Below are 13,982 nucleotides of genomic sequence, written 5' to 3'. Positions count from 1 at the left end.
CCTCTCTCTCCGTCGATGTCCTGCCTCCGCTTCGTATCCAGGAGCAGGCGCGAGCGCACTGGCTCGACAGGTTGGGAGATAAGCTCATTGGAGCTTGACAAGTTGATGCCAGTCAGTACAAATTGAGGAATCTAAGAGTGAGCTGAACGGGGAAGCTGGCAATCAGAGAAGCCACTTACACTTAACTTTCTTGTGATGAAGGACCCATCGATCCAGTGCTGCAAAAACTATCTGCCTTCCACCCTCGACTATGGGCAGCAACAGTCCAAGTCGCACCCTAGGATTGGTCGGTTCAGATTGCTCTGCGCAGATATTCGTTCTGCGCCGGTGGGCTCATTAAGTGCCTTACAAATCTTGGCAAGGTCCTTTTGCAGAAGACCAAGACACGACTCAAGCAGGGAGCTTGTGACTAAAGTCTTGTGAACACAGGTAAACTGACCTGTGGGGGGGGGGTGTTAGCTGACCACCCCACATTTTCACGTGAGTGTGGCCCGTGCCACTCCGTAGGTGATCTAAAAGTAATTCGGAATCGATTCAAAATCGATTCTAAATTAGTTTTATATTAAATTAATATAATATAAGTAATTTTTAATATTAAGATTTTATTTTTAATTAAATTACTTAAAGATATATTTTTTAGTATTTTTTTAAAAAAAATAGTATTATAAAAACTAAAATTAAAATATAAAACTACTATTAAATATTAAAATTAATAAAAACTTAATTTAGAACTAATTCTAAACTAGTTCTAATTTAATTCTAAACTAATTCTAAATAAACTTGAAAATTATTTTAAATATATTTTTAAAAAATCAAAAACTTACATCCTTATATTGAAATAAATTATTAAATATTTTAATTAGTATAATATATTTATAAAAATATTCTTTATATAAAAATACGTATAATTTATTATATTTAAGTTATAATTTAGAACTAGTTCTAAATTAATTCTGAATTAGTTCTAAATTATTTTGAGATTACTTTAGAATTGGGTCAGCTGGACCCACTTATTTTCCACGGGCCAATCAGAAGAGCGCTCAGGTCACGTCCCTTTTCCTTGGTCAGGTCAGGTAACCGGGGGGGCCACAGGTCAGTTTACCTGTGTTCACAAAGTCTTCGGCTCTTTGGAGATGGATGATTCACTTGGTTCCCACTCGTCTGTGCGGATCAGTCACACCGGTACAACCTTGAAATGTGGATTGTGGATCCGGGACCCGGCTACTTAATATTTTTCGCTGATTCTTTGTATCCGTAGAAACGTTAGAGATCCTGGGTTCGGACAGAGCAGGGTCTTGACCTTTGAGTCCCGGGAGCGGAAGGGCCATCACTCGCGGGGGATTTTGGCCCGATCTAGCAGGTCAATGTAACCCCCGGAGATTAGCGGCTCAAGGCGGTCCGCCCTGATGGTTAACCTGCCCAATCATATTTTGGCTTCGTTCCTCCAAATTCGAGAGGATGGGTTGCTTGGTCTGCCCGTGCTCGTGTCGGCCGCGGCAGCGATACGGGCACTGCCGTTTTGTCTCCGTACAAGTTATCTACCGCCCAATGGGAACGCGGCTATTGAACCTAGACTATCGAAAACATACACGCAGTTAGTTTGAGATGCCCTGCAAAGATTGTGAGGCTGTTGACCTGCCGCCTACAAGCCTTGATATGCGTCTGAGCATCATTACATGAAAGTCTAAGAGCTGGCCCTGCACCTGGATTAATGGTCAATATCAATGGCAGCTTTCACTCGTCTAGCCGAACCATAAGCTCAACTTGCGGTGATGCTGTGAGTAAGCGATGTATGAGATGAGCCCTTCTGTTTTGCATTCCAGGGTATCATACTTGGCATGCACTGGTGAGAGGCAAAACCCCTGCAGCATCTTGAACTTCACGAGGCTGTTTTATCAACCATCAATGCTTTCCCGCCCATCCTTCAGTACGTGTCTCGTCGGTATGAAGCATTATTATTCGCACTTAATTGAGATGCAGATTTTCCATACCGTCAAGGCAATCGGGTGATTCTACTTTTGTCACAGGGCTACACTTGGTCGCCTATGTCTCCTTAGGCAGTGTCGAACCTTTACTTCAGCAGGATGAGTCACGAGAAGAACAGTCACCCGGGCCACGGAGATGGCTGACTGGGGTTTTCGGTGGTCCTAGCAAGTGCAATATGGTCACAACGCTCACGCATCATCTGATGCCAGCCTGCTCGGAATTATGAAGATCCAAGAAGTCACGGCCGTAGGCGAGCTCTGTTGTGTTTTCAGATGTCGAAGTCGCAGCCTGGGAGTCATTACTGGGAAAATTTGTGCATTGGAATTGGCCGGAATATAGCATTATGATTACACGTTACATATGCTTTGTATATTTGGAGTTGAAGCCGATGTTGACGCCAAACACGAGCGTGTCTTTCGGTGCTTCCTGTACCTGTGTACCTTCAGTTGCGGACGACTAAAAAGACCATTGTCTTGCTCAACAGTTCCGTTCCCATGTCTTGGCTGAATTTGGTTCAACTCGCTCCTCAAAGTCTAGCGGCGGCCTAGTTATCCACCTGCTTCAGCCTCAGCCTGGAACCTCGATGAGTAGCATCTTCATCCTTGCTGATATGTTAAAGGCTGCGGTGCATCTTTCCAACAACTGTTGAGATTTTTAATGACTTACCTTTGTAGCAGTGCCACACGGATGGAACAGCATACCAATGATGATCTAAAACCTTGGTGGGATCCAGCAGTGTGCTGACGAACTTTGTACGGCCTGGGCTATAAAGGGCTGAGGCCATGGGCAGGTCGTGAATCTCATCTATCGAGGAGTCGGGCATGCTCAGGGTTACAATTTCACCTTTCAAAGCCTTGTTCACAAATTACTGAAGAATCTTAAGTGAAATGATGCGTCATATATGATACAAAAGTCGGTTTGTTACCCGTCGAATGCTAGCCCAGGATAAGACACAACCCAGTCCTGTCCATATTATCTTGGCATATCCCGCTGGCATTAGAAGGGTAGACTGCCGTGTCATTTTACGAGAAATGTTCATGGTATCGCAACTGTCATAGAGGCAGTCGGGGTCATCGGCGATAGTCGAGAGTTCTTACCCTCTGCATCACTTGCGTTTGAGTATTGGCAGTGGGACTTTGTATTCTTTCCTCTTCGTCGAGCCTTAGAGGCGGAGCTTTACGTAGCATTTTGATAGGGGTTTACTTCTCGCATCGTGGTTTAACCGGATGCACAAATTCTTGACGCCTTGAATATCTGGCCAGGTTCATACGACGTGCCTAATTGAGGGGGCCTATCCGAGTAGGGCGCTGGGCTTTTTGGTTTTGAAGTTAGACGTGCGGCACAGCACCCCGTCCAGGCCGCGATATCCGACTCTACCGAGACGAATATTTTGTTGAGCAAAATCTGTCGCGTGTTCTTTTCTTACTCAATGTACGAGAAAACGCGATACGAGGGTTCAGACTTCCCTCCTCTCTTCGCAGATATTCAAACACCACGAAGCCGAACAAGATTCCAGTCCTCACGACCACTCAATGATGGTCTCCCTCTCAATGCACCCACTTTTCAACGCTCAACCGCGACTAAGGAGACCCGTCATGGCACCTCTGCTGCTGCGTCGATCATGGCTCAGGTGTTCTCGAGCCTTGACATGAAGATGCTTAAGAAGGCGCTCGGGTCCTGATTTTAGCAAGATAAGTCAAGATAAACGTCTCTATAACGGAGTCAAAGGCCCTGGCGAGACACTGCGAGTTTGGGAATGGGCCGACAGCAATGATTTCCTCGTTCACGGCATCCGACACTACGAAAGTTTCGCCGAATCATATCTGCAAGATATTTGATAGGTACGCCGGGGCCCGCAACGCACGTCTCATCATGAGCAACATGATTCCAGACATGGCGTACCAGGCAGTGGTACCTTATTGCATTTGGCATCCTGATGTTGCTACCGAGGAGACCTATCGAAAGCTTTATTACCGCTACCCAGAGATGCGTTATCACATTGGACGAGCTTGCGCCGTCGCAGGATATGGGGAGCTATACAACGAATTAGATCTGCTGCCGGATGTCTCTATTGCCGAGGAAGCTCGCGATAATGGCAAACTCGATATTTTTGAGCATATCATGAGCCAAGCTGTGAGATATGCTGTCATGAACGATTACCAACGATCTGTTGATCTGCAAAATCCACGACCAGGAGCTTATCTCAATGGGGATACCGCTGTTCGATTCTCCTTGGAACTTCATCGACCGTTGACATTTATCGGAGCCCCCCCTCCCGAGAGGAATCCCAACTTAGAAAAATGGCCCTCTCACTACTTCAATATTCAAGAGGACTCCAACATCAGCGGTTGTCCTTCGCCGGGGCCTTGTTTCTTAAAGTTACAAGGCGAGTACATCGCTCTGCTTCACACCCCACTCCCAGAAGATTTGTCTCCTATCAACAAGGACATTTTGATTCTCACGGCTGCCTGGGACGGCAATATTGAGCGTTATTTTCGCCTCAGACGGCCAATTGCAGCTCCGAATGGGATCACGGCCGTTGTTCGCGGTGCCTACCATCACACACCATTTGCGCGATGGCTCGAATCATGCGTTGACGAACTTTTCCCACGCCAGTATGAAAACAGACTTATCAGGCAGGCATACCATGCGCAGTTCATCATGAACGACGATCTATCCCGCATCGATAGCGAAATCGACGGCGAAATGCTTCCGGAGCTATTCTGGTGGCCTCACTGCCCACATTCGGACACCTTGCGCGAGCTGGCATGGCGCCGACCTGACCTAAAACACCAGGTCATACTCGCATGTATAGCTGGAGACTAAGGTACCAATATCTTTTTCTTGAGCTTTTTGACGGGATGAGGCCAACATAGGAACAGTGGGAAGCCGCACATCATTCTTACAGCGAGTTCTTCAAGGAGACGATTGAACTGCGGGCGAAAGAAGAGGGTCCTTAATTCCTTAAAAAAAGCGAAGGGAGCAAGGTTATCTACGCTCGACCAAGGAGCTCTATAGGGGTCATGATGAATTGGCACTGACCAAAGAGATCTTCAATGATCCTGATCAACAAAGCGAAGACTAGCATGGCTGGAGCATGCCTGAGAATAATCTGTTCAATTTTCAAATGCATTCTCAGATGGCCAAATAGCAGCAATCGATCACTATCACTGATGAAGCGAGACAAGGAGTACCCATCAAAGCGTATAGTGGTCTGTATTCAACGATGGAGGATTACGAACGACGATCAGAACCACCTCCACAGCCTATATTTCCGAAGTTCTTGGAACTTTCTCACGAGTTTGATGAGTAAGTGTATTGGCAGACTGTATTCATAGAAGAAATGAAACATCCCTGGACAGCGACAGTCATCTCTACTAAGCAGTGTTCCGAACCGTTGAAAAGTCTTATATACACACTCTATCCAACTTCTACTTGGAAGTGATCGGGTTCCCTCAAATCTCCAAATTGACTAACTTGCCATGAAGCTCGGTGAGTTCTTCACGGGGGATTGCTTGCAAGGAAGAAATAAAAGAAGAGGAATCAGCGCAGGATTAGTCGGGGATCTCTAGATATTGGCCTTCGAATTCACAGTCCGTTATCTGAAGTTTGCAATCGCTCAGTTCGTCTCGCACAACTTGAACGACATCTGACCCATTGCTCTCGCTCTGGACTAGATTGATGTTTCCCAAATCCAGGTCATTCAAGCTCGCACCATGCCGGCGCAACAGTTCAGTTAAATCTCCGCCCTCACCTTCGAAGCCTGAGAGGGGAGATGAAACTATCGACGCCTCCCTGTTTTTGTGGCTGAAGTTACGAGTCGTGCCATCGAATCTCAGAGAACGTATCTGAAATCCAAATTCTCCAAGTCTGTCTTGTCGTGCATTCCAAACCTCATCCCGTCAACCTTCTCGACTCCATCAACGTTACCGTACTTGCTATCCCGGCGCCTATTTTGCCAAGCCATGTACAATCGTAAGACGATCGCAGTCAAAAGTGCCGCGCAGAAACAGACCAAAACTACCGCAATAGCAAGAAAGTACTTTGGGGCGTCTTGACTGCGGAAAAAGAATGGACCAGCGATATTTCCAGCAGCGAAGACCATTAGGAGCATGGTGTTAGTAAATGCCCGCTTGGTATGGCCTGCGACATTTTGACCGACAATAGTCAAGACAAATGGCCACTTGTGAAAACAGGTTAGTAAGAGGTTTTTCGCTTGCAAGAGGGCTCAGTGACTCACTGTTACAGCATACGAGTTGATCAGCCAGTATGCAACTACCCGCCCGTACTTGTTTGCCCCCGTATCCATAGTAGCATAGACAGCCGCGATTCCTGCAATCGCAGGTAGCAGAGGTATGATCATGCCCCATGTTCGGAGATTTCCATACTTAATTGAAATGGTTCCCCAAACAATCATGCTCCCTGCACTGACAACGGATGAAGGAAGGCCAATGAGCAGTGTTCGGAACGCGTCAAAGCCGAACCCTGAGATAACCAGGCTTCCGAATGATGTGAGACCGCCATTAGGGAGTTGAGTGAAGAGAACAAATGCCAGTACCAGCCAAGTCTTCACATCGATTACTGCATGCCACATTTGGTAGTGCTTCCATTCATACCCTTTGATGCCTGTCATGTTCTGCGCAACACGCTGTACGGCAATGACTTGCTCCTCGTGTGTGAGAAACTTGGCCTTGTTGGGGGTTTCCGGCATAAAAATGATCCAGAGGACGCCTACCAAGATGCTGAGAATGCCCAAGACTAGGAAGATGTACATCCAAGGCCTCAAGGCGGTGTTGGTAATATGACCCAGGCCGAAAGACAACAAGCTGCAAACAATGGAAAATGCCCCTTGCATAGCAGCCCACAGCATCGTACGCAAGACCTGTTCCTTTCGGGTGTACCAGATAGAAGTATACAGCAGAATGCCAGGAGTTACAACCGATTCAGCTACACCGAGGAGGAAGCGGACTACCATCAGTCCGGCAAAGTTTCGCAGGCCAAGATGGCTTTCCGATAGTCAGTTATACGACAATGAATGTTTGAGGAGGGCTGTATTCTCACGCAAGCATTAGCACACCCCAAATAATCACGGCAGAGCTGAGAATCCGGACTGTCTTATATCTCTGAAGCATATAGTTGGCAGGGTATTGCGCGGCAAGGTATCCGCTGCAGATGGTCAGTTTACTCTTGAATCCACAGATTTGGTCGTCATCACTAACAAGTAAAACATGGAGCTGGCCCATGAATATTCATCTCCCACCAGACCAAGGTCTTTGCGGAAGTCGAACAATACTGCCCATCCCATTGCAACTTTGTCGACATAGTTGAGGCCATACAGCAAGCACATCAACGCTAAAAGATGGCGATCAATCTTGCGCCTGACAGCATTGGCAATATCCTGCGGCACGGACTGCGCGATGCCTTCCTCAAAAATATCATAGCCTTCATCAGCGACTTGCCCTTTGAGAGCGACCTCATGGCCGCTGGCAGTGTCAGCCGCTGCCGGTGATGCTTCAATGTTGTCGCTCATTTTCCGGGACGAACATTGAGAATGGAAAACAAGCTATGTGGTCTTTCTTTGCGATATCCGGCTCGGTGGTCTAATATCTCCGCTAGAATCACGCTTATCGAGAGCAGCATCGCCGTAATCATGGATAATCGTGCTGCATCCAAACATTTGAGAATGGTAGATGCACTGGCTCGGCCTCTAAAAGCCGACTTCGCTATCAATTGTGGCACCTTCGAGTAAGCTTGAATGAATGTCTCCACAACAAGTACATATAGGTAGCCACTGATGACCTATCAATCAATGGAAACACGTTTATCTCCTTGTCCCCTGCGGTGGATGATGTGCCGGTCAGCCGGACATGAGCTTTGAGTCTTGGAGTAGCTGATAAGATGTGGCTTCCTTTGCCGGCGGGCAACCGCTCCGATCTTGTTATCCCGACGGCTCGGAAAACTTCTTGAGCGCGTCCCCGCCTTCGACAAGGACAAGATCTCCAAGACAAAGACAGTGGACCCGGGTTTCCGCTCAAAAGCTTAGCATGCAGGGGTTGTATCAACGTCCCCCACTTGCCTCGTTTCTATGTGGATCGCCGGGGAAGCCCGAGCGGCCGATAAGACTCCGACTATTTCGCACCATACAAACTTGACCCATGGATCGGACAAGCACACCGATCTGCTTCCGAGTGATTCCCGGCGCCCATTCCAATTCTTCGGTCCTCAGTAAAGGATAAGTCCAGTAAGTCGACTTTGGGCAACATCCGAAACGTTGTCGCCACTCTTCGCGCTGCCGATCGCCATTGACTTTCTGTGTTAGATGCAACGCTTGCCGAAGCTCAGGGCCTATCAGTAAATCAGTCATCCGTCTTCAAGCAAATACAATTCGAAACCACAAACATATCGCCAGATCATGCAGGTCCCAGACATTGACCAGGCTCACTGCCTTGCCTTCTTGTCAAGGCTCATTCAAATCAAGAGCTACTCGCAGACCGATGGTGAGCTAGAGGCAACGGATTTCATGGCCGAGCAAATGAGAAAGATTGGACTGGAGTCGGCTATTTGCCCGTTCGACAACGGCCGCCGTCAAAATGCGATAGGGATCTGGAAGGGCCACCATTCAGTGTCAGCAGCGAGCAACAAAGTCCCCAAAACGCTACTCTTCAATGGACATCTAGACACAAATCCTGTCTCCGAAGGTTGGACGATCGATCCTTGGGAGGGAAAGATTGATAACGAGTTTATCTACGGCATTGGAGTCAGTAACATGAAATCTGGCTGTGCCGCGTACTTTTGCGCCGTTGAAGCGCTGCTTAAGGCTGGCTGGCGGCCCAGAGGCAATGTTGTCCTGACCTATGTGGTTGGTGAGCTTCAGGGAGGCGTTGGTACGATGGCCCTCATTGATCAAGGAAAGATCAATGCCGATTGTTTTGTTAACTGCGAACCGTCGGATATACAAGCAGTCACAATGCACGCGGAAGCTCTAGTCTTCGAGATTGAGATTGTTGGAGTCACTCGACACATGTCAGCCAAGGAGGAGGCATCCGATGCGATCCTGGCGGCATGTGAGCTGATTCCCCAGATGGCACGTATGAAATTCCGTGGAGCCAAGAGCAGTGAGCATGAAAAGTGCAACAGATGTTCAGTGGGCGTGGTTCATGGTGCCCTTGGGAAAGACTTGGTTGAATGGAGACCTGCCCAAGTAGCGGACGTATGCAAGCTTGCTGGAAGTGCGCGCTACGCTCCTGGCCAGACACAAGAAGGTGTCATGGCTGATATTCGCGAATTAGTGGACACGGTAGTTGGTAATTATGCTGGTATGTCGGCTACTGTCAAGCAGCGGTTTGAGCCTACAATGCCGGCATTTGAGGTGCCAAGAGACTCGCAGATAGTGAGAGCCCTGAACAAGGCCTATCGCCAGGTTCGCAACTACGAGCAGCCAACAGGGGTTCTTGCGCCGACTTGCTTCTATGGATCCGACGCTGGCCACCTGTTCAAAACTTTGGGGATGGAAGGTATTGTCTGTGGTCCTGGAGGGAAGTACAACACCCGGCCGGATGAGAAAGTAGACATTCCGGACTATCTTGACTGCATCAGAATGTTCATGCGTCTGATCGTCGATATCTGTGGTTGAAATTGAGTATATCAAATGACTACTGCACTATTCTGAGTAGGCATCTTATGCAGTCTGTCTCTGGTCCTGCGTTATGCTGCAAGTGGCCATCAGCGATCAGGATGCACCGTAGAAGATCAAGCCGTTTTTTGCAACACGAAGCTGAGTAGTGTCGTGGCAGCAATATAGGTTGCAGGAGCATATTTCACTTCAGGTACCTTCTCAGGGGATAACAAACCATCACCTCATCTCATCACATAAGATTTGGTTTCCACCCAAACTAGGAAGCCAATGTTGTTCTTATCATTGTTAGGGTCTCCAAAACCCGGTATCCCCGCAATCGGTCGGGGACTGAACGATGGTACTAGTAGTGGATTGGCACAAAACCCCTACCAAATCTGCTTCGCTTTTGGTCAAAGTTAACATCCAGTCCAGCAACCGCGTTCATTGAGAAGACATTGACAGCCGCAGCAGCAACCTCAATCTAGCATTCCAACTTCCATACCACTAAGATACCAAGGTAGCTCATGGAGATCAAGGTACCACAACATGAAGCTGAGAAGCTCATGCTTCAATCGCCTGACACTACGAAACTTCGCCATTGGTCAAAATTGTACAGCGCAGAACCCCACCTAGCCGGGGACCTAGCCCACGCAGAACGCATACGGGATCTATGGATTTCGTACGGTATCCCGGCCGCATTGGAAGAATACCAGGTCCTGCAAAACTTTCCAAAGTCTCAAGCTCTGCATCTCCTTGCACCGGATGGACAGGTAGATTTCGAGGCATCCCTGACAGAGGACGAGGTGTCAGAGGATCCAACGTCGTCTCCTCGAAATGGTTTACCCGCCTTTCATGGCTTCAGCGCAAACGGCGAAATCTGCGCCGAATTGGTGTATGCGAACTTCGGCGAGTTGAAAGACTTTGAGCTGCTGAAGTCGCATGGAATCTCCGTGAAAGGCAAAATCGTCATATGCAAGTATGCCAAGGTCTTTAGAGGCCTCAAAGTTAGAGCAGCCGAACAGTACGGGGCAGCCGCTGTCATTCTGTATAACGACCCTCAAGAGGACGGCGAATACACTGTTGAGAATGGCTATGAGCCCTACCCTCATGGTCCAGCAAGGCATCCCAAAACAATTCAGCGAGGCAGCGTCGACTTCTTCTCCGTGGCCGTGGGTGACCCCACGACACCCGGGTACCCCAGTTTGCCAGACACCGACCTTGAACGACAGGATCCTGGTCACGCAACCCCAAGGATACCATCTCTGCCAATCTCTTATGCGGAAGCTATTCCTTTCCTTCAGGCATTGAACGGCCATGGACTTATACCTAGTCAGATAGCCGGTGAGCACAGCGACTGGAAAGGATGTCTTCCGGCAGTGGACTATTGTACTGGCCCTAGCCAAGCCAGAGTCTTTCTATCGAACCAAGGTGAGCAATTTTGATCTCAAGCTGTCCGGAAACCAGGCAGAATTTCTGACTATATTCCCAGGCACTTACAAATACGCCCCGATCTACAACGTTATCGGGACCATACGTGGGACCACTGAAGAGAGCATCGTTCTTGGTAATCACCATGATTCTTGGTGCTGTGGAGCTATCGACCCAGTGAGTGGGACGGCGGCCATGAACGAGGTCGCTAGGGCCCTTGGCGAGCTTTACTCAAAAGGCTGGAAACCATACAGGAAGATGTAAGTAATGCATTGTTATAGTTGCAAGATTCAACCGGTAAGAGTTATGTCTCACTACCCATAACATGCAGAATACTAGCAAACTGGGACAACGAAGAATACGGCCTGGTCGGCTCTACCGAATGGGGCGAACACCACCAAGATGATTTAAGCAAGAACTGTGTTGCCTGTAAGTCTTATGAAATGTCTGGATTGTGGGAAAGATAGGAACTGATCTTTGCTCAGACCTTAATGTTGACGAGTCGACCAATGGTGGGACGATCCTTGGCGCGACAGGTAGTCCTCTTCTTGCAAGCGTGATTCGTGATGTTACTCGCATGGTCCAATCGCCGATCAACGAGAATCGAACAGTCTATGATGACTGGCTGAGCGACCAAAAGCGAGCCAACCCAGAGCAGGTGACCCCAACCCTCGATCTAATGGGTACGGGAAGTGATTACACGGTCTTCTTCGATCATCTCGGCATTCCATCCGTTGACCTGCTCTTCAATCGGCAGGGAAAGGGTGTTTATCCTTATCATTCCAACTACGATAGTTACTACTGGGTCGAAAATTTTGGCGATATCGGCTTCAAGAAGCACCTTGCGATGGCTCAACTCTGGGGGTTATTGACGGTTCGCCTTGCTGGTTTGGGTAATATTGCGTTCGAGGCAGCGGAGTATCCGAGGACCCTCGCTCATCACTTGGAGAAGCTCAAGGCCAAATATGATAACGTCCTCAGCTTTCATGCTCTGAGCAACGCAGTCACGCATTTCAAAGACGCCGCGTCTCGATTAGACGCGATATCGCCACTCAGAGTCGCTCCAGGAAACATGCAAGTTGACAATGAAGTCAACAAGGCCTATCTCTATCTTGAGCGGCAGTTTCTTTTGCCAAAAGGGGCTGGGTTGCCTGGGCGGGAGTGGTATCGACATGCTGTAAGTTTAAGTCTGAGGTCCCCGTTGTTCGTGTTCTAACATCCTGGCAGATCTTTGCACCAGGGCTGTGGTATGGCTATGACGGAGTCATCTTTCCCGGAGTTGTGGAATGCTTGGAAGATGGTAACGACGAAGGTGCTGCTAAGTGGCTAGAAAAGATAATCGCTGCCATCCAGAGAGCCACATACAGCTTGCTATAAACCTGCGAAGAAGTACACTATCGGTTTGAAACGTTTCAATACAACATTCATTCAAAGACTTTGCACGGAAATTCCTCGTCCAGGCCTACACGCTTGGGGCAGAAAACGCTTTGAATGTTACAATGATCCATTTTATTTAAAGTCAACATCAATGGGATTCCTGGAGCATGGAAAACAATGGACATAATCTCGAACTGACAATCAAACGACGACAGTAACCTCCAGGGCTCGCTATTAATTAAGTCAGCAGATGGCAGCAATCAGGATTCCTTAACATCACTCACTGGCCCGTGTGAGGTACTCGAGTTCGGGACGAGATGAGTCTTGCTTTGATATCGTAAAGTTCCAGCAAGTTCCTCCATGTTGCCTCTCACATACTCGAGGTACTTAGGCGCACCGGGAATGTCAGTATTGTCTGCCAATACAACTGATCCCTTGTGAAGAACTCCAAGTTCCTCACAGAGCTTCAAATCTGGAAGATAGATGTCTTCCCAGTGGTCGAAGAAGACTGCATCAACACTTTCGGTCTTAAGATCTCCGTTCTTCACAAGAGTCTTCAACGACTCTGCGCCTGGTCCGTCAACGACAGTGACAATGTCGCTCATACCAGCTAGTTTCACAACGTCTCGTGCAATCTCTGCTAATTCGGGGTCGAGCTCGAAACTGTAAACGCGAATGCCACTATTATCGCCTGGATAAAACTCTCTAAGCATAGCGCCCCATGCTATCGTCGAATTGCCAACGAAGCTTCCAAACTCGACCATCACCTTTGGCTTTGGGCTCATATCTGCGAGAGCGACTCGGGCTAGGTTCATCTTGGTTTCACGGAATATCATGGGGAGCTTTTCGGTGTTGGCAAAGTCCTCTATGAGTTGCACAAGTTCCCAAGGGTTCTCTTTGAATTTATCCTCCGGTAAAGCGGATACATGTTTGTGCAAAGCAACAGCGCGAGCTTTGCAAAACGATTGGAACTAAGTCAGAAGGCGATTAGCATGCTTTCCTGTGGAATAAGATGTAGCTTACGTCTTTGATGTTATGATGAGGATGGGCCATATTCTTGAATGTGTTCTGAAAAGCGCCTTTATCTTTTCTACGGCATGAAGCAAGTACCATGTCTCATTTCAACTACCTCACTTTCCCTGATGAGACATCAGTACGAGAACCTTTTATTCCATCTAACATGACTCCATTCGGAACAGCCCCACTAACTTGGCATTTCGGTTCGCTCCAGAGCGGGGCTGTTCCGAACGTCGAAACGTTCAGTCACCAGAATTACGGTGTGTCATCTGAACTTTTATTGGATGGAGCGACACAACATCGTACTAGACGTTGCAAGTGGCGGCCTTTATGACGCGGCAAGCTCATGCGCCCTACAAACATACGCCTTACGAGAGCCTCGTTGTCCGAGCCTCCGAGCCGCTGACTTCTGATCTATTTCTTGGCGACATTGGCAACACTATGGCAACTCGCCCTGGATTCAATCACGGTCGTCGGGGCATGTGTCAAAAGCTTATCAACACGGCCTTCAGCGTATTGCAAACCCCGGGATCAAGGGTTCTATTGATGACTAAATCGA

The 13,982-nt window shown here is 48.2% G+C and overlaps 5 protein-coding genes across 5 annotated transcripts; 3 read left to right on the top strand and 2 right to left on the bottom strand.

Annotated features, from left to right (window-relative positions):
- Positions 1-3,858: 3,858 nt before the first annotated feature.
- CABS01_16133 (uncharacterized protein) lies at positions 3,859-4,812 on the top strand (the record flags this gene model as incomplete). The annotated part of the gene is made up of 1 exon (XM_060549465.1): positions 3,859-4,812. The coding sequence occupies one exon, from the start codon at positions 3,859-3,861 to the stop codon at positions 4,810-4,812; it is 954 nt and encodes a 317-aa protein (XP_060390141.1).
- A 1,009-nt stretch (positions 4,813-5,821) lies between these two features.
- Positions 5,822-7,516, bottom strand: CABS01_16132 (uncharacterized protein; the record flags this gene model as incomplete). The annotated part of the gene is made up of 3 exons (XM_060549464.1): positions 5,822-6,169; positions 6,227-6,992; positions 7,206-7,516. 3 exons carry the CDS (start codon positions 7,514-7,516, stop codon positions 5,822-5,824), a joined length of 1,425 nt encoding a protein of 474 aa, XP_060390140.1.
- Positions 7,517-8,398: 882 nt separating this feature from the next.
- On the top strand, positions 8,399-9,619 carry CABS01_16131 (diaminopropionate ammonia-lyase; the record flags this gene model as incomplete). Its single annotated transcript, XM_060549463.1, has 1 exon — positions 8,399-9,619. One exon carries the CDS (start codon positions 8,399-8,401, stop codon positions 9,617-9,619), a length of 1,221 nt encoding a protein of 406 aa, XP_060390139.1.
- A 506-nt stretch (positions 9,620-10,125) lies between these two features.
- On the top strand, positions 10,126-12,406 carry CABS01_16130 (glutamate carboxypeptidase II; the record flags this gene model as incomplete). The annotated part of the gene is made up of 5 exons (XM_060549462.1): positions 10,126-11,029; positions 11,091-11,289; positions 11,361-11,458; positions 11,515-12,206; positions 12,257-12,406. 5 exons carry the CDS (start codon positions 10,126-10,128, stop codon positions 12,404-12,406), a joined length of 2,043 nt encoding a protein of 680 aa, XP_060390138.1.
- A 201-nt stretch (positions 12,407-12,607) lies between these two features.
- Positions 12,608-13,459, bottom strand: CABS01_16129 (catechol O-methyltransferase; the record flags this gene model as incomplete). Its single annotated transcript, XM_060549461.1, has 3 exons — positions 12,608-12,637; positions 12,691-13,377; positions 13,430-13,459. The coding sequence occupies 3 exons, from the start codon at positions 13,457-13,459 to the stop codon at positions 12,608-12,610; spliced, it is 747 nt and encodes a 248-aa protein (XP_060390137.1).
- Positions 13,460-13,982: the final 523 nt, after the last annotated feature.

The sequence above is a fragment of the Colletotrichum abscissum genome (genome assembly GCF_030869225.1).
Source record: "Colletotrichum abscissum strain IMI 504890 chromosome Unknown Scaffold_83.1, whole genome shotgun sequence".
In the NCBI taxonomy this organism is placed as follows: domain Eukaryota; kingdom Fungi; phylum Ascomycota; class Sordariomycetes; order Glomerellales; family Glomerellaceae; genus Colletotrichum; species Colletotrichum abscissum.
The sequence above is the reverse complement of the archived record's forward strand: the minus strand, read 5'-3'. Positions and strand labels throughout refer to the sequence as shown.